Source organism: Falco cherrug, chromosome 9 (assembly GCF_023634085.1).
Source record: "Falco cherrug isolate bFalChe1 chromosome 9, bFalChe1.pri, whole genome shotgun sequence".
NCBI classification, from domain to species: domain Eukaryota; kingdom Metazoa; phylum Chordata; class Aves; order Falconiformes; family Falconidae; genus Falco; species Falco cherrug.
The window spans coordinates 37,869,118-37,885,597 of NC_073705.1; the positions used below are offsets into that span (position 1 = coordinate 37,869,118).

Genomic DNA, 16,480 nt, shown 5'->3' on the forward strand with positions numbered 1-16,480 from the left:
CTTTGCATTTTGAGGATTTGCAGCTATATCAGCTGGGAAAAACCAAAGGAAAACACGACTAGCAGATGTCATAAGGCATGCAAATGTGATTGCATCCTTTTTTTGTTTAGTTTTTTGGGGGAAGAGATTAAAAGGGGAAATTGCAGTAGGTTCAGCAGATTTGAGGATCAAAATTAGTCCTCTGTAAGTGCTATAAGTAGCTTTTGATTCCTCTCTTTCACCTGCACTTCTGCATACCTGTCCTAAGTACCCCTCATCATCAAGTTATGGCTTGCCCAGTGTAGCAGTCAGTCAGTCCTGGAGGGTGCTTGAAAAGCCAACCTCACATTTTACTAGGTTAAAATTTTACTTTGTAAGGTTTGTGCCCACACATTTTCCTGTCCCCTGCATGCCAGAACTTGCAAAGGCTGGCCAGAAAGAGACAGTCCTCCCATCTGAGGAATTTGTTCCTGTAAAGTTTCATTTATTTATTTGCAACAGCTCTGGAGTTCTAGTATGTGGTAGTAAACTTGATCAAACAGCTTATGCATGTACCTTCCTTTCTTCCATGTCCTGATGCAAACCTGCTTGTTCTCCTATGGCCAGGGTAAAGAGGGCTGGGACAATATAGCATGGGTAGTGGTTGTGTGGATACCAAGGGACTTGCTGAGGAGAGTAATGCAGAAATTCCTCCTGGTGTAAAATTTCTTGGGTCCTTGAGGACTTACAAGCTGTGGCCTGATGTTGACCAGACCTAGACTGGCCTCTGCAGTGAGGAGGTGGGAGAGAGCTCTGTGGTCTGAAGTACTACAGGTCCTGCAGAGGGTTTATAGTTCAGGAGTGGTGCCAACCTTGAGCTGGCTCCGTGTCTCAGTGTGGCACTGCTCCAGACCTGATAAATCCTGCTGGGCTTCAGTTGATTTAATGCAGTATCAACTTCGTTGTTTCCTTGTAAGTGGCATAATTAATCTGTAATCCAGATAAACAATCCCCAGGTAATCAAGAGCTAAGTATGTAGTAGTAGCAGCTTCATGAGGTGTGGTCATGTTTGCTAGCTAGTGATTGTGCAGTATGGTCCCCTCTTGTTAGGCTTTTGAGTTGAATAATTTTTTTGTTTTCCCTTTTTTCTTCCCCCTTTAAATAGAGGAGTCAACATTTACTTCAGTATGGACACTTTCAAGCTAAGTGTCGGAAAGCTACCGTGAGCTGTTCAGTGGCTTCTGCTGCCCTTGAAAACCTGAGTAGTCCTGTGCATCTCTTGCCTCTGAAGCATCTCCAGGCAGAGATGCTGTGGCAGCATCCCTTTTTTGCTTTTTGCTTCCACAACATCTATGTGAATGGTTGTTTTTCTTGTTTGCTTCTTTTCTTCACAACAGATGACATCTGGGGGGACTGAGAGCATTCTGATGGCCTGCAAGGCGTACAGGGACCTGGCTTACGAGAGAGGAATCAAACAACCAGAAATGTAAGCAGTACCTCTACGGCTTGGTTTCTGCTTTGGGGACTTGTGGGATTTACTGTTCCTTGTGAGTTGAGGTAGCTGCCAAACCTCAATATTTCTTCATTTCGTATCTCATTACCACCTCCTCTTTGTACATCTATGAAGGAGGGAGACCTGGGTTGAAAGAAGTAGTGCAAAAGCACAGGAACCTTTAAGCAGCCTGGGAGGCATGAATGTTGCTGGGGGGCGGCTATGGTAGCTGTGCTGTGCAGATGTATTTTGGCAGTACCTGCATGCTACTCTAGACAGAGGCTGCTCATATCAGCTTGGGCCCTTCTCAAACGGAGATCTCAAAGTCAGGCCCTTTGAAGTTTTTAATGATTTTGATTTATTTAGATCAAAGAGGGCTTAGCCTGAAAACTCTGGGACTAAATTTCGAGCTGATTGGAGCTGAAATGAGGAATTGTGCTAATTGTTACACTGCTAATAGAGGATTTGCTTTCTCTAATGTGCTGCTTTTTTCTAGACTATGCATGAAAAATACTTCTCTGGTTAATTGCTTATGAGGGGAAAATGTAAAAAGAGATGAAAGACTGTGTTGTTCATCTTCTGCTGAATTCCTGTAGTTCTTTTCTTCCCTCTCTAACATTTCTGCATGCTGTTAATGGCCCTGATAAAGATATGATACCTCAGAAAACAAGGTTCATTAAGGCTGTTCAGCCACTGCCATTCAAGATGAGAAACAGCAGTTGTGTTCATTTGGGATACTTATGCTGCTCCATCCCTTCTGTGTTGTGTCATATGGCCCACACAGGGAGGGTGGCTGGTTGGAGATGGTACAATATTGTTTGATATGACAAGAAATTAGCTTTCTTGGGAATTCTAGTTGCTGGTTCACAGAAGACCATGCAGTGGAATAGAATTACTTTAATAGGTTTTCTCTGAGTTGTTCAAGATTGAGTGCCCCTCGTTTTAGTTCAGAACAGCATGTGGCCTTTATTCTGTCCCAGAGACTGGTTTCCCCAGTGTCTTTCTTTTTTTGGTCTGTATGATTTTTGGCTAGTTGAAACATGCTGTTGGCCTGTTTGTGACCTGTGTCACACAGATATATCTACAGGTTGAATTTTTCTTTACTCTTTCCCCTCCTGTTCGGGGTAAGGCTTAGGTGCTGCCTGGGTTGACATATGCAATCTGCTACTTTTCTAGGTTGGTCCCAGTGAGTGCTCACGCAGCATTTGACAAGGCAGCACACTACTTTGGACTGAAGTTGATTCACATACCATTGACCAAGTCTATGGAAGTGGATGTTCAGGTATCGCTTTAGGCAGCACAGCACTCTTTTCTGTGGGAAATTAGCGTTGTACAGCAAACAGCAAGAAATCTACCTATCTGGTGGCAAGTCAGTGGGTAGAGAGGGATGAACGAAACAATTGGATGCATCCCTTTGTCCTGTGTGATTCATTTAGAATCAAATAATTTCTGTATTTCAGAAATAGGCCCAGGTTTCAGATGAAGGAAAACAAAAGCATTCTAGTATTTCCCAGTAAATGAGTTAAATGACTCAGTTGATGTCTGCTGATGCTTGTAGCTCATTGCTTTGCTTTCTGTAGGCTTTGTGGGTTGTTTTTTAAGACCAGATGCTGCATGTTTTCACTTTTTGTCTTTTTTGGCAGGATGGCACTTGGTAAATGGAATGTGTGCATCTTCTCTCTTTAAATCTTCAGGCAATGAGGAGAGCTATCTCGAAGAACACAGCCATGCTGGTCTGTTCTGCTCCCCAGTTCCCACATGGAATTATGGACCCAATTGAAGAGGTGGCAGAGGTAAGGTGTCCCTAGGACTTCTGGGTTCTGTAGTCATAAAACCAGCATGTCCTTCTGTACAAGAAGATCAGAGGGGTTCCAGGATGCCAACCAGTGAATCTGGTGGGTGGAGCATACTGTCTGGGAGGGTATTACTATCTTCAAATCAGGTGTTAATCAACAGCAGGGTATGTAGGATGTGATTTGGAAGCAAGGAGCAATATGGGAGTATTTTCTTGGTACTCTAACTGCTGTGAGAGGGTGTGCTTTAAATACCAGAAGTTATCTCCGGGCATTGTCATAAAGCTGTTTGTGTGGGGCTGGATTTTGGACTTGAGCTGGTGCATGCGGTGTGTCGTAACAAGGCAAAGCAGCAAGTCTTTTGTGCTTGCTTTGTCTCTGAGCTCTCAAGTCTGTGACATAAACTTCTGCCATAACTGAAGGTATGTATTGTGTATGTGACTTAGAGCTCTGCCTCACCCACTGTGAGACCAACCAGAAGGGCTCATTCTTTGATACCTGAAAGGAAATCACAGCAAAATAGTCCACCTGGTAAAAAGGCTTTGATTTAGGATCTACTGGTTGTCGCAAACTTGGTGCAGAAGTGTGAGGAATGTGTGGAGGGAGCAGGAATCAGGGGGCTGGGATCTCATTTTTCAAACACGCCTCTTGCTTTTTCTCTCCATGCTCCTGGTGCTTATTTTGTATGTAATCAGCCAGGGCCTCTGACCTTCTGTTCATTTGGATTACACCCTTACACTTTATTGCAGATACTCATTTTAAGCCACGTTGTCTCATCTCTTTGCAAATACAGCAAACTGCCAAAATGCGATCTTATTTTTCCTCCTGCTGGCATTTTTCACGTATGTGGAAGGCAGGAGAAGGCATCCCACAAGTAACCAGTCCTTCCAGATCTCCTGTTCTCAACAGCTTGAGAGCTGATGCTCCCAAAGGGTCCAGGAAACGTTTAATTGTGAAATCCAGAGTACTATTTGCTGACTGGAGTTTGGGTGCCCCAACCACATTGTTTCCTTGCCCGATTGTGTGTTACTCACCAGAATCTCTTGTTCACATACAGCTTGCGGTGAAGTACAAAATCCCCTTCCACGTTGACGCCTGCCTGGGTGGTTTTCTTATTGCTTTCATGGACAAGGCAGGGTTCCCTCTAAAGCATCCATTTGACTTCCGTGTAAAAGGTGTGACCAGCATTTCTGCTGATACCCACAAGGTAAGAAGCGGGGGAGAAAGGTCTTCTGATGCTTTCATTTTTGGGGGGTGATTCATGATGCTATCCCTGCCTTCAGGTGTTTCTGCTCTGCTACCTGGAGGAGTGCTGAAGTGCAGGGGTAGGAGCTGCTCTATTAAGATGCTTTGTGTAACACACCAAAGTACAGCCAAATGGGATTTTGGTGACTGCATGCAGTGAGTGCTTGAACGTGTTCCTGTGCTCTCTTACTGTTTTTTAATGCTTTCTGTGCCCCTTGCAGTATGGCTATGCTCCCAAGGGTTCCTCAGTGGTGCTGTACAGCGACAAGAAGTACAGGAGCTACCAGTTCTTTATAGCACCTGACTGGCAAGGAGGCATATATGCGTCCCCCTCCATGGCAGGCTCCAGGCCTGGTGGAATCATAGCTGCATGCTGGGCAACTCTGATGCACATAGGAGAATCGGGATACGTTGAGGCTACGAAGAGGATCATTAAAACGGCTCGTTTCCTTGAATCAGAGTACGTGTGCGCCTTAGTGTTTTGATTGTGTTCTTTAACCCTGTTAGGAACTCCCTTCTCCCAAACTGCTTTTATTTCTCTGGCACTTTTCTTTTTCCCTGGATAAGCTATAGCATGTTACCTGCTGGGCATGGATCCCCTGGGCAGTTATGAGAGAAGATGCTTTGTTTATGCCCTGTGCCAGAAAACTGAGAGGCACAAGAGAGGAGGGGTGCAGGCATCTTTATTTAGCTGGCTTGACTTTGAGAGTTTCTTCTGCCTCAGTCGTGGATGAGGGAGAATCTGGGAGGTTGACAGAAGAAGGGCTGTACTATTTTGTTGGGGTGCTTGTGTTGCTGTGTGAGCTGATGAGCTGATTTTCTCTGCTACTCTGTCTTCCCTTGCTTCTCTGTCTTACCTCTTTTCCATTTCTTCCCAAGCTCTGCTACTCTGTCTTCCCTTGCTTCTCTGTCTTACCTCTTTTCCATTTCTTCCCAAGTTCACCTGATTTTAGGGCCTGTATTGACCCGAGTTCTTTTGCAAGTCCCAATGGCCTGGGCTGGTTGTGTGATTTTTTTTTTTTGTCCTTTTTTTTTTTTTTGTTTTGTTTTGTTAGGAATGTGCTGTCATCTGTTCCCTTCTGTAGCTTTTCCTTTAGGGCTTCAAATGGACAGAATGTCTGGCCCCTGTAACCTTGGTCAGTCATTTCTTTTCTCCTTTTTCTTTTTAAGGCTGAGAAAAATGGATAGTATCTTCATTTTTGGAAAACCTGAGGTGTCTGTCCTCTCCATCGGTTCAGACACTTTCGACATTTATCGATTATCTAATTACTTAGCTGCAAAAGGATGGAACTTAAATGTCCTACAGTTCCCACCAAGGTGAGTTTGTGGAGACCAGTGGAGATGTGCATAGTTAGGGTATGCAAGATGGTTGTCTTCAGGCCATTTAGCTCTTGTGGTTTGCTGAGTGGCGTTGTCTGTATCTGATAAATTTTATATAGACTTTTCCTCTGCAGAGAAGGAATTTCTTTTGTAGTTGTTGATATATAGCAGTCACTGTAGTGGGGATAAGGCAGTAGTAATTTTAATGAGCCTGGCAGAGGACATATGTGAGGCTCCCTTTTCTATTTACCTCCATCTAATACAAGCAGAAAAATATAAATAGCCAGGGCTTTATCTCATGTTAGTTAACTGAGGGATTGTAGATTTATTTATTTTTAGTATCTTCCTGCTGCCCACTGAAAATGAAGGTAATTGAAAGAACAGTGAAGGGCTGATAATTTTCAGTGATCTTTCCAGCCTGGTGTCGAATGAATGTTGGACACTACTTAAATTGGTGGATGTTGGTTTTCTGTGGGTAAAAGGGGACAGTGCTTTCAGATGCAAATGCATCTGAATATTTTGGACTTGAACTTACCATGAAGCAAAGGCTAGAGAGCCTGAAGCGATAGCTTAGAGGTGCTAGTAGCACTGTTCCTTCTGGGTGATACTAAATTCCGTGCTGTGGGTGGCTGATGGCTTATTTAAACTGGAGAGGAAGGGGAGGGAAATGATGGCAGGGATCACCATGCTTGCAGGCAGCTGCATTTTTCTCACCAGAAGGACCTGGAATAAGGTGAGAAAATTACAGGATTTTAACTGTATATGGTGAAGTCAGGAAGGAAGAAGGGGTTGCCATTTTGCAAAAGAAGAGCTGAACTCCCCGCTGCTTGGTTCTACCAAGTATTTTGTAGGGATTTCCATGAACTGGAAGGGAGAGGATTGTCTTTGCCTATTATACTGCTGAAATCCTATTTTAAGGAGACACATGGTTGTCACTAGCCAGGGAAGGACATTGCTGTTGGTTGCTCAGAAAATGTGGAGCTGTACATACCTGAGATGGTTAATCTCTCCCCTCTCCCCTGCCTGCCCAGCATTCATCTCTGCATTACGCAGCTGCACACAAAGTCTGGTGTTGCTGAACAGTTCCTGAAAGATGTGAAAGACAGCATTGAGGACATTGTGAAGGACCTCAACGCCAAGACCACAGGCATGGTAAGGAGGCCAGCATATAGTGAGGGTATGTTTGAGTCGAGCGTGTTTCTGTGATGGCATTAATGATCCTGTGTAATGACCGCCTCTTCTCTGCTTAGGGAGCCATCTATGGAATGGCCCAGTCCGTCCCAGACAGGAGCTTGGTAGCGGAGATTTCTCAGGCGTACTTGGACGGCCTCTACAGCACGGATGTTTCTTGCAGCGAAAAGCACATGAACGGCTCTCCTGGCCATCACTGACTGTACTGCAACAATTGGTGCCTTGACAGCTAGCACTGGGGTGGTTCTAAAGGTTTCCTAGGGGAAGAGATTGCAGTAAGCCTTTGTTCCTTCAGTTGCAGGTCTGATGGTGGCTTGATCTTGAAAACATCCTTCCCTATCTTAAGTCTGTTCTGAAATCCACATTATTTTCATGCCCAACTTTAGTTCTAGGGCTTTTCCTCCTTCCCCCTGCCTATGTTCATCATGACTATTGATGGTGAATTGAATGTCCATTCCACAATTCCAAATTCCTCAGGTATTCTCCATATCACTTCATTCCTTGCTGTTTCTTCTCTTCAGACCTGGTATTCAGCCAGTGTCTAGCCAAGTGTTAGATTTGAGTTCTTAATGTTGTGTTTCAAAGCTTCAATCTTCCCAGAAGTTGAAGGCAGAAAATAAATTGAAAATTTTGTTTTCTTCTGAGTATTCCTCCAAGCTGCTGCATTTAACAGACTGTGCTGGGAGCCTTGTATCTGTGTAATGCAGAGCTGATAAATTGGCAAAGGAAAGATGGTCATGTACTCTTTTTGAAATCCCCTCTGGAGATCTCAGTGAGACTGCAGTCAATATCTGCTGAGGGGAAGAAAAAACCCAACACAAAATCCTCTTCTGGAATCGCTTGGTTTGAATAACAGCAGAAATAGAAATCAAGCAGGTGGTGTAGGGAGAGGAAGTGGATGGTACTGAAAATCATAGGTACATAGTAACTGTTTTGCTTCCCTGCCTCTTCTAGAAAACATGCATTTACCACCTAGAGTGCTGTTGTACCTTGCACAGTTCTGGAAGGATGTGCAAAACGGTGATTTCCCTGTTCATAACTTGAAGGTTTTGCACTATCTCACAATGCTGTAGTTGAGTCAGTAAGGCCCTGGCTAGGTCATGGCTAGGGACTTCACGTGCAAATGGATGGCACCAAAGCTGACCTTTTCTTACCATGATCTTTTAGTATAAAAAGGTGACTTTTGTAATAGTAGTAATCTCTGCTTTTTGCACTGATTCTTTTAAGGCACATTCTCAAAAGGGCATTCACCATTGTGCCTTGATGCTTCTCTGGCTTTTTTTGTGGGATGCCAGGGAGGGTTTGAGGGTTCAGCTGTTGACTGCAACCTTTGCTGCAGTCAGTTCCTTATGGTACTATACTGAAAAAAAGACCTCAAAGGCAGTCTGGCCTCAGAGAAGGCATGCTTGCCTATAAGATAGAATAATAGTTGTATTGAGCCAAGTCCCTTCACAGTATTACAAAGATGCTGATACAGCTTGAAGAGGTAGATGATAGGATGCAGCAAGTTGGAGGGATTCAAGCCTCGGGCATATGGCTTACCCTTCCTATTTCTCCACTGGTTTTATGGTGAGAGAGTTTTCCCAGTGCAACTTGTGAGGCAGCTGTGGCCTTACGGACAAGCTGGAATCTCTTGAGTTATTAAACAGCAGCGGAGTTACTCCTGCAGGGCTTTCCCATGTGTTTCCTCTCAGTTTTTTGCATGCTACTGAGAGTTTCCCAGAGAGAGTTCAACACTTGGGAGAAGACTGTGCCACATTTGTGCAGTCTTGTGGGATGTGTCTGAAGGCAGGCATATGTCCCTCTGCTGTAGCGGGCTTGTTAGCCCAAAGCTGATCCTCACTGGCTTAATGTAGCTGAAGCACACACCTGTACAATAATTACATCAAATGAGAAGGTTACTTACCAGCCACTGCACAAACCAGTGCAGCCTTGGGCCCAGTGGTTGTGGGAAGGATACTTGCCTTTTAACAGGTTTATTCTCAGTGCTAGGAGACAAAAGTATTTTCACCATCTGCCCTTAAATTGATGACTTCATGCGTGTCTCTGAGCCCTTTTGAAAACATTGCATTTGAATTGCCTGATAGTCTTTTGGTGGTGTTACCAGCTCTGGCAGTCAGCATTCATGTTGGACCTATTTATTCTGTTAAGGTCTTGCCAATGTGACCATTACTGCAGATCTGAGTTTGCAGTACTTTGGAGACAGTCTTAAGTGTCTGGTTACTGTGATGGTTCTCTTTTGAACCGACATTTTAAAAAAACAAAACAAAGCAAAAAAGGGAGGTACTCTTTTTGTTTCTGCTTTAAAAGAAAGAGGGGGTGGATTGGGGTAGGGTGAAGGAGAAACTCCCTTCTCTTCCCTGGTTGTATTCTCCTCTGAGGAAGTAGATGGATCTAACAGATCAGTGCTCCATTTCACATTTTTGGATATATTTGAAGATGTTATTTGTAAGTCAGTGTATTCTATTCTGGGCTTCACTTACTAGTAATATCTGTGGGTTTAATTGTTTTATGTGTATATGTTCTATAATGTAAATGTAATCTTCTGGTCAGGAACAGGCCACTGTAATTTACTGGTGTGTAGTCTTTATTCATCCTTGTCATCTAACATGTAATCTGCATCTCCTTTATCATGCCAAATGGTCTTAGAAAAAGGGTGTGATTAACAGGTTGAATAATTATTTAAAAGACAAAAAAGAAGAATTTTATGGACCGGATTGTGGTCTGAAACTGGATGGTACTTTAGACCTGGAGGGATCTTCGCAGCTATTAATTCCTGCGAGATTTCTGACTGTCAGGTTTTCCAAGGGAGACACTAAATTTGTTGCTTGTACAAAGCACTCCCAAGGGATTTGCGTGCACATAGATACTAGATTGAAGAATATCCAATGGGATGGACCAAGAAGAGACGTGTGACTTCATGCCATGGATTTCATCTGCACTTTTCTGATGACCTGGGGGGTGGGGGAGTGGAAGGGTTGCATACAACACAGTATCTTGCCCAATAAATACACATTGACTTATTAATGAACAAATGGGAGTTCATCTGATGGCAGCATTCTGTATTGCTCCAATTTGCCACTGTAAAACTGCAGGCTGAAATAGCTGAAGAGATGGTGGAAATGGGCCCAGTTTGTATTAAAATGGTGCATTTAGCTACCTAGGCTCATCGAACTCTTTTATTTTTCTGTTTCAGTGATCATATGAATGAATGGGGACCTATTGCTCCTGGTCTTTGATCATGCACAGCCTGGTCTGTGGCAGGGAGAATGGTTTATGAATCTTATTAATTCTGCCCAAGGCCTGCTCTTTCATTCTGTCAAGAGAAAGGTGGTGTCTGTGGCTACATCTTGTGTGTGATGTTCAAGGCTGCTGAAAACTGTCACTCAAGAGCTATGGATTTTCTCTTAATACTTTATGGAACTTTAAAGGGTTAGAAAAAAAGGAAAAAATCCCCCAAAGTGGGTGTTTGTAGTGTTTCTCCCAGACTGTTCTGCTGAAAGTGACTGTTGGTTTCACAGCAAATTGTTCTGTTGTACGGAAAATACGGCAATTTGGCTACAGAATACTGGAGTGAAGATCTTAAACCACCAAATCCACCTACAACCTCTTTTGGGAGTATTCCACCGTAAGCAGCCCCTGGCCTGTTGCTGTGTTGCTTTCATGCTTTTTGGTTGTGCCTTCCTTGTGTTTGTGCCTTGGCTGTGCTACACTTCTGACTGTAGCACAAGCACTTTTTATCTGATCTGCTCTGGCTTTGATAATCTCATTGTCTTTTAGACCCTGTTCACTTTGAGGTGCGGGGCGAAGGCATATGCCATTTCTCCGCATTGCTTCATCAAGAAGTTTTTCCGTGGCAGAAGCACCTTCCTGAGAGCAGTCAGGCCAGTAACTGCCTTGGGAAAACCAGTTGGCGTAATTCTGACAGTGAGGCCTCCTTCCAAACTGACATCAGGTTAACCAAGACATTTATTGTAAACATTTTCAACTGGTATCCTACTCAAGGCCGGTTACAATAGGGGTGAGATCACATGCCTGCTTATAATACTGCTAGAGGGAGGTTATAGTAATAACCAAATTGCACATCACAGTTTCTGGTATGTTACAGAGAAACTAAAGGGTTTGCATACTGTGTTTTAGGTTGAAAGCATATTCCAGCAAGTACAAAGCAATAACGCAGTGCCTGGATGGGGTGAGACTCTGGAAAGATTTACTGGCACAATTGTGTAACATGACTCCTCATAAAGGCAGGTCTGCTGAAAGCCCCAGAGGCTCAGCAGTGTGGGGGCTGGTAGCACACAGCTAAGAAGGGGTTTAAGAATGGAAGTTGCAAGATCAGAGATGGATATTTGCATGGTGCTCAAGAAGTGCCTCCATCCACCTGAGCTGTGGCCGGGAGCTTAGTAGGGTGTTGAGCAGTCTGGGTCCAGGAACTAGCATGGAAATGGGAGAAGGCTTTACGTACAACTGCCCAGGTGAGATGGGTTGTGGCCGCAGCACAGCTGATTTCTGGCTTCTCTCTCTCTGGTCAGGAAAGCGAAGCTGCAACCTGCTCGATGAAGCTGGCCAAGTTGATATCTCGCTCCGATAAGCCTCCACACTCGTGGGTGCTCAAGGTGATGTGAACCTAAACCAGACAGACAGACCGACCAAGTGTTGCTGGCAGAAAGGGCAGGAATGGTTCCCCCCAGTGCTGTAGTTTGCATCTGATGAGGCAGGTAGTGCTACTACTTTCTCCAAAATTGTTAGCAAAATTTTCTGGGGTGGGAGAAGTGGTCTGGCACTTTGCCTGATTTTCTCCTTCCTACATCTTGTCCTAGCCATAGGCTATCACTGCCACCCCTGCCTTGGTCACAGCTGCCAGCTGTGCCTGCTTTTCAACTCACTTTCTTCAGAAGCTTTTTGCCTTGCTGCTACTTCTGATACTGATTTAAAAAAAGTAACCCTGGTGGCGGCCTACAAGCAGCTACTGCTCAGCTGGACAGGTAGGAACAGGGGGAGGAAAGGATGTGTAACCGATAGCTGTAGGCTGTCTGTCATAGACATAGATTCTGAGGGAAGAGGTCCTGCTGATCTGAACAGGACTTGCTGCTGCTGTTTTATGCCCCAAAAAAGGGATCTGCTCCCTGAAGAGCTCCATTTGCCCCCACCATCCCTGTTTCTTACCTTATTGTACACATTGAACCATTCAGGGTGGTGATCCAGTTTTTCTGCCTGTAGAGCCACTCTGGTCATGAAGCCAAAAGCCTGCCCAGTAGAATAAGAAGAGAAGTTAGCTTTGAACCAGTTACTCTGTGGTATGTTGTTTTTCACCTCATTACTATTAATTTTACACCACATTTCTAGGTAATCCAACCAAATGCAAAGCCTGCGATGTTCTGTATCTTTATTGAGGTTTTCTATGGGTTTTCCCCTTTTGGGGGAGTTTTTCCCAGACAAATAGTCTGCTGGGCCGAGCACTTTGGTGTCTTGAGCAGGTTATCTTGCTCAGCCATTATATTTCAGGAGAAACATGTAGCAGTTTCCTTGGCTGAGCCTTGCAGGTGGGTCTCCCTACTCTGCAAACCAGGTCTCCTACTTTGTGAAACTCCGTATCACTGATGCTCATACCCGGTTGAAGTCCTTGAAGTGAAACTCTTTGAAGATGGCATCTCTGCCTTCCACCTCGTTCCACCCCACAGCTCTCAGGTTTGGCAGCAGCTGCTCCCTCTCCTCTGTGCTCAGCCTGTGGGCTTTTCCAGCCTGACACCACAGAAAGGGAAGGAAAGAGGAGCAGGTCAGCGTGGCAAGAGGTAGGATGAAGCAGATGTGCAAAACAGTGAGGCATCCCATGGGCTGTGGAATTAGGGATTTATGGAGGCAGCTGCATACTGGATGGGAGGGTTAGAGTGTGTCTGTGAACCTGAACCGGGGGGTACTGATGGCAGGGGATACCAGTGCTGTCTTCTGCTCCCTGCCCTGGGTACATCCTGCATGTATGTACCTAGCTCAAGTGAAGTCCAGTGCCCTCTGACCTGCAACACCTACTACTTCACCAGTGTGTATATGTATTCATTGTAACCTGAGGTACAAAGGAAACGATGGCTGTGTGAAGTTAAGCTCCCAAATACACCACATACAGCTTTTGGAAAAAACCCACTGAAACTCTGTGATGGCTTCTAGAACTGAGAATTGCTTGCTTTTGAGGTTCACAAAGTACCTTCCTGAAGCAGGAGGGCTTTATCTGCAGGTCATCTGCGCTGGAAACCTGCTTAGAAGAGAAGTGTGAATCAGAGAGATGAGTCACACCAGCTCCTTTTCCTTTTCAGTCTCTTCCGTTAAGATGTAGTTTTAAGAGGCTGTTTGTGAGTAACAAAGGGCAGAGGGAAGGACTATGATTTAGCATTGTCTTCTGCTCTTGGGCAGATCTGCTATTTGTTTTTTAAGGTTGGGGGGGGGGGTAGGGAGAAGCAGCAGTTCTTGTCTTTGAGAAGTGAATACAGGCAAAGATGAAACTAAAATGGAGTTCTTGGAGATGGGGGCTACCTGAGCCATCGTATCTTCTGGCCCAGTGGGGAAGCCAGGGGTGAATGCAGAGGGGTATTCTCTATCTGAAAGGTTATGTTCTGGCAACTAAAATTCTTTCCTAGTGGGTGATCTGATCTTTTGAGTTGGTGAGGATTATTTTTTTCAGTGACAAAGACCAACATCTTTTTGCAATTTGTTTTCCTTTATGTGCTGTAGAGCAAAGTGTGGCAAGTCAGAGAAGAGTCCCAGCAAATACAGCACACTGTTTCTAGTGGGTGTTTGGTCAGCAGCCCTTTGAGGTGTTTTGTTTGGGCATCAGTGCTCAGAAGCAGCATCTTAAAACAGCTGAGCAGCTGAGGCAAATCATCCTTTCCCATAGTTTACCTACTCACAGGCTGTACAAAACCAGAGGCAGCCATGAACCTGATGTTTTTGTGGCTGGTTCTTTGGTTTTGCATGTTTTGAGGAAGGCTGGGAAGATGATGTGCTATTCCCACGTTACTGGTTGTGCTAAGCCACTCGGCTTATGCTTAGAGAAAGCTGTCAGCTGCAGAGCACTTCATGAAATGGAGAGTGCCAAGGTGTGCATGCTGAACCTTACTCAGGGGTGGCTGGGGGCAGGATGGTTCCCATCCCCCTGGCATCGCAGCTTTATGCTCTCCCTCATGTGTGATGTTTAGGGAAAGCCTTCCTTGCCCGTGCATGATGCAAACTACCCTTGCTGCCCTTCTGTTTGTGTGGCGTTTTAGATGGTCCCCTGCCAGCCCCGGCTCTGCCACCCCTCCCACTAATGTCAACCCTGGCCCTTCCCGAGCTCTGGGTTTGGAGAGAAGGTAGTGAGTAAACAGAGCTTAGTGCAATAAACCCTCAGCCATTGCCCTTCCGTGCTGATGGCGTGATAAGCCGGGCGTGGGTAGCCTAGCAACTGTGTAACATGGGGAAGGAGGCTGGCTTTGCTCGGGGCCGCTGGCAGGGGGGCACCCGTGGGGGGGAGTAGGGGCTCTGCCAGGTTTTGGGACCAGTGGCTGCAACTTTCTGCTTGTGTATTGGTGCTAAAGATACGAAAGGCTGCATAAAGCCGGTGCTGTTGCTTTCCTGGAACAGAGTGGTATGGACGCAGGGGGCTGGGTTCCAAGCCAGCCTCCCCCAGGCAGAGCAAGAAATCGGGCTGCTTGGGAGGGATGCAGCTTCATTGTTCTCTGAACCCTTTTCTGTGTTGCGACTACATGGGAGGATGGGCCCCGGGGCTTTTTCCAGGCCCAGCTCCTCTCAGAGAGCCAGCACCAGTGGGAGGCATGGCCAGGCTGAGGTCTGGACCACACAAAGCCAGCTCCTCTGGCTGTCTCTTGTGATGGCAAACCCGCTGCTCTCAACCATCCATCCTCTCCACCCTCTCCCACCCAGCCCATTGGCCAGCCTGCTGTTTTTGTTGGTAAAGCACGTTAATGTGTTTATGTGCACTTACTCCTTTAAAACACACTCTTCTCATTAGGGAAATTTAATTATTCTGTTTTCTTTTGCCGACTCTCAATTACCAAGGCATCGGGATTTTTTTTTTCCTTTTTTTCCAGCAGGAAACCAAGTAGCTGCATTGTGCAACTGAGGGAAAGGAACCAGCATGGGCAATAGGGAAAGCTTTGGGCTTTCTGGAGGTGAAGCAACCCTTCCTGTTCAGAGTAGCATATTCCCTTTTAAAGGTGACATGTCACCTAGGAGAAGGTAAAGGGGACAGCCCTGGTGTAAACAGGACCTGCAGGCAGAGCTGAAATGAGGTATGCCACAGGTATGCCAAGGCCGGTAGTCTTTCGTTTCTGTCCCGTCTGCTGCTGTGAAAAAGCTGATTTCCAGCCAGCCAGGGTGGGTTGCACGGGCCGTGCAGACAGATTGTGTGTGGGGGTCACACTTGCCCTGCAGAATTTGAGCGGGGGTCACACTGGCAGTGCAGCCTTGCCGATGGACCCTTTCCCTCCCCCTCGAAGAAGAACAGAGCCTGGTGAGCTGCGGCTCTGGTAATTCAGCAGCAGCTGAGCTCCCTGTGTTACTTATTAACCACGGCGCAGAGCTCTGCTCCTTTCTCCCTTTCTCCCTGCTGCTTCTCGGAGGCCAGAGCCGCCGCTGAAACCTTCCTGCCCAGTCCTTTGCTGTCACCCGCAAAAGCACAGCCACATTTCCCAGCAGCAACTTACCATTGCCCGCGGGTCTCCGCAGCCTCCGTCCCCGGCCCAGGCTGGGTGCTGCGCGCTGTACCGCTGCCCCGTGGAGCCGCGGCTTGTCCGGGGAGGCGTGGCAAGGGGGCCGGGTCCACCCCCGGCGAGCTGCTGTCCCTGTTCCTGCGCCTTTCCCAGCGCAGGCCGGCAGTGGTCAGCCACCCGCGGGGCCCTATGGGGCCATGGGACTTGAGGGAGGCTAACCCGGGGTCTCTTTGAACCCTTGCGCACGGAAGTGGTGATGTGTCCACCCCTGAACCACCCACCCCTCTTCTGTAGGGTCACTTTTTTAACCTGTTGCACAAGGAAAATGCAGAATGAAATGGAGAGGGGCAGTTAAAGCCATTACGGCTGGATGCTGCTGACAGCACGTGATGAATGAGACAGTTGTCCTGGCTGAGTATTTATGTGTGCCTTCCAGCCCTTTGAGCTCTGTGGGGTGATAATCACAAGCTGAAGGCTGCATTGTCTGGGGACAGCCTGATTATATCTCAGCACGTGGATCAGGGCCCGGGGTAATGAGGGGAGTGTGTGCAGCACAACACTTGAAGCGTTTTTAAGGTGTTTTCTCCTGTGGCTGAGGGAACTGTGTCTGCACAGATGCCACATGCTGCTCCCTAGTGTGGTTTTGCTCTCCAGTTCTGCCGGATTTGTGCCTGTGTCCTGTAGCTCATTGTCTTCTAAACCCACTCACGTGATGGGCAATTTTCCAGTGCTGACAACAATTTTGTACTGTGCTGATGATGTACAGGGTCAACAGAAATTCA

At 46.2% G+C, this 16,480-nt stretch overlaps 2 protein-coding genes and 1 long non-coding RNA gene across 6 annotated transcripts in view; 1 reads left to right on the plus strand and 2 right to left on the minus strand.

The window, feature by feature from the left end:
* The window catches only part of SGPL1 (sphingosine-1-phosphate lyase 1), a 32,431-nt gene extending 22,273 nt beyond the window's left edge, over positions 1–10,158 (plus strand). For all 4 annotated transcript variants that reach the window (XM_055720037.1, XM_055720038.1, XM_055720039.1 and 1 more), the window contains 8 exons: positions 1,356–1,444; positions 2,627–2,732; positions 3,145–3,243; positions 4,301–4,450; positions 4,710–4,948; positions 5,659–5,805; positions 6,840–6,960; positions 7,059–10,158. In XM_055720037.1, the coding sequence (XP_055576012.1) occupies positions 1,356–1,444; positions 2,627–2,732; positions 3,145–3,243; positions 4,301–4,450; positions 4,710–4,948; positions 5,659–5,805; positions 6,840–6,960; positions 7,059–7,199 (1,092 nt within the window). In that variant the 3' untranslated portion in view covers positions 7,200–10,158. The remainder of the gene's footprint in view (positions 1–1,355; positions 1,445–2,626; positions 2,733–3,144; positions 3,244–4,300; positions 4,451–4,709; positions 4,949–5,658; positions 5,806–6,839; positions 6,961–7,058) is intronic.
* On the minus strand, positions 5,155–5,652 carry LOC129736766 (uncharacterized). Its single transcript, XR_008733813.1, has 2 exons — positions 5,405–5,652; positions 5,155–5,345 (listed from the first exon to the last, which is right to left on the minus strand). It is a non-coding gene; the product is annotated as an uncharacterized LOC129736766 (long non-coding RNA).
* Positions 10,159–10,950: 792 nt separating the features above from the next.
* Positions 10,951–15,877, minus strand: PCBD1 (pterin-4 alpha-carbinolamine dehydratase 1). The gene is made up of 4 exons (XM_014286885.3): positions 15,693–15,877; positions 12,610–12,741; positions 12,166–12,246; positions 10,951–11,626 (listed from the first exon to the last, which is right to left on the minus strand). The coding sequence occupies exons 1-4, from the start codon at positions 15,693–15,695 to the stop codon at positions 11,528–11,530; spliced, it is 315 nt and encodes a 104-aa protein (XP_014142360.1). The 5' UTR covers positions 15,696–15,877; the 3' UTR covers positions 10,951–11,527.
* Positions 15,878–16,480: the final 603 nt, after the last annotated feature.

Excerpts from the sequence above, each read along its gene's own strand:
- PCBD1 (XM_014286885.3), bottom strand. Across the intron at positions 12,247-12,609 it reads ACTTCAAGGACTTCAACCGG|GCTTTTGGCTTCATGACCAG; the intron begins GTATGAGCATCA and ends TCTACTGGGCAG. Across the intron at positions 11,627-12,165 it reads GGTTCAATGTGTACAATAAG|GTTCACATCACCTTGAGCAC; the intron begins GTAAGAAACAGG and ends TGTCTGGTTTAG.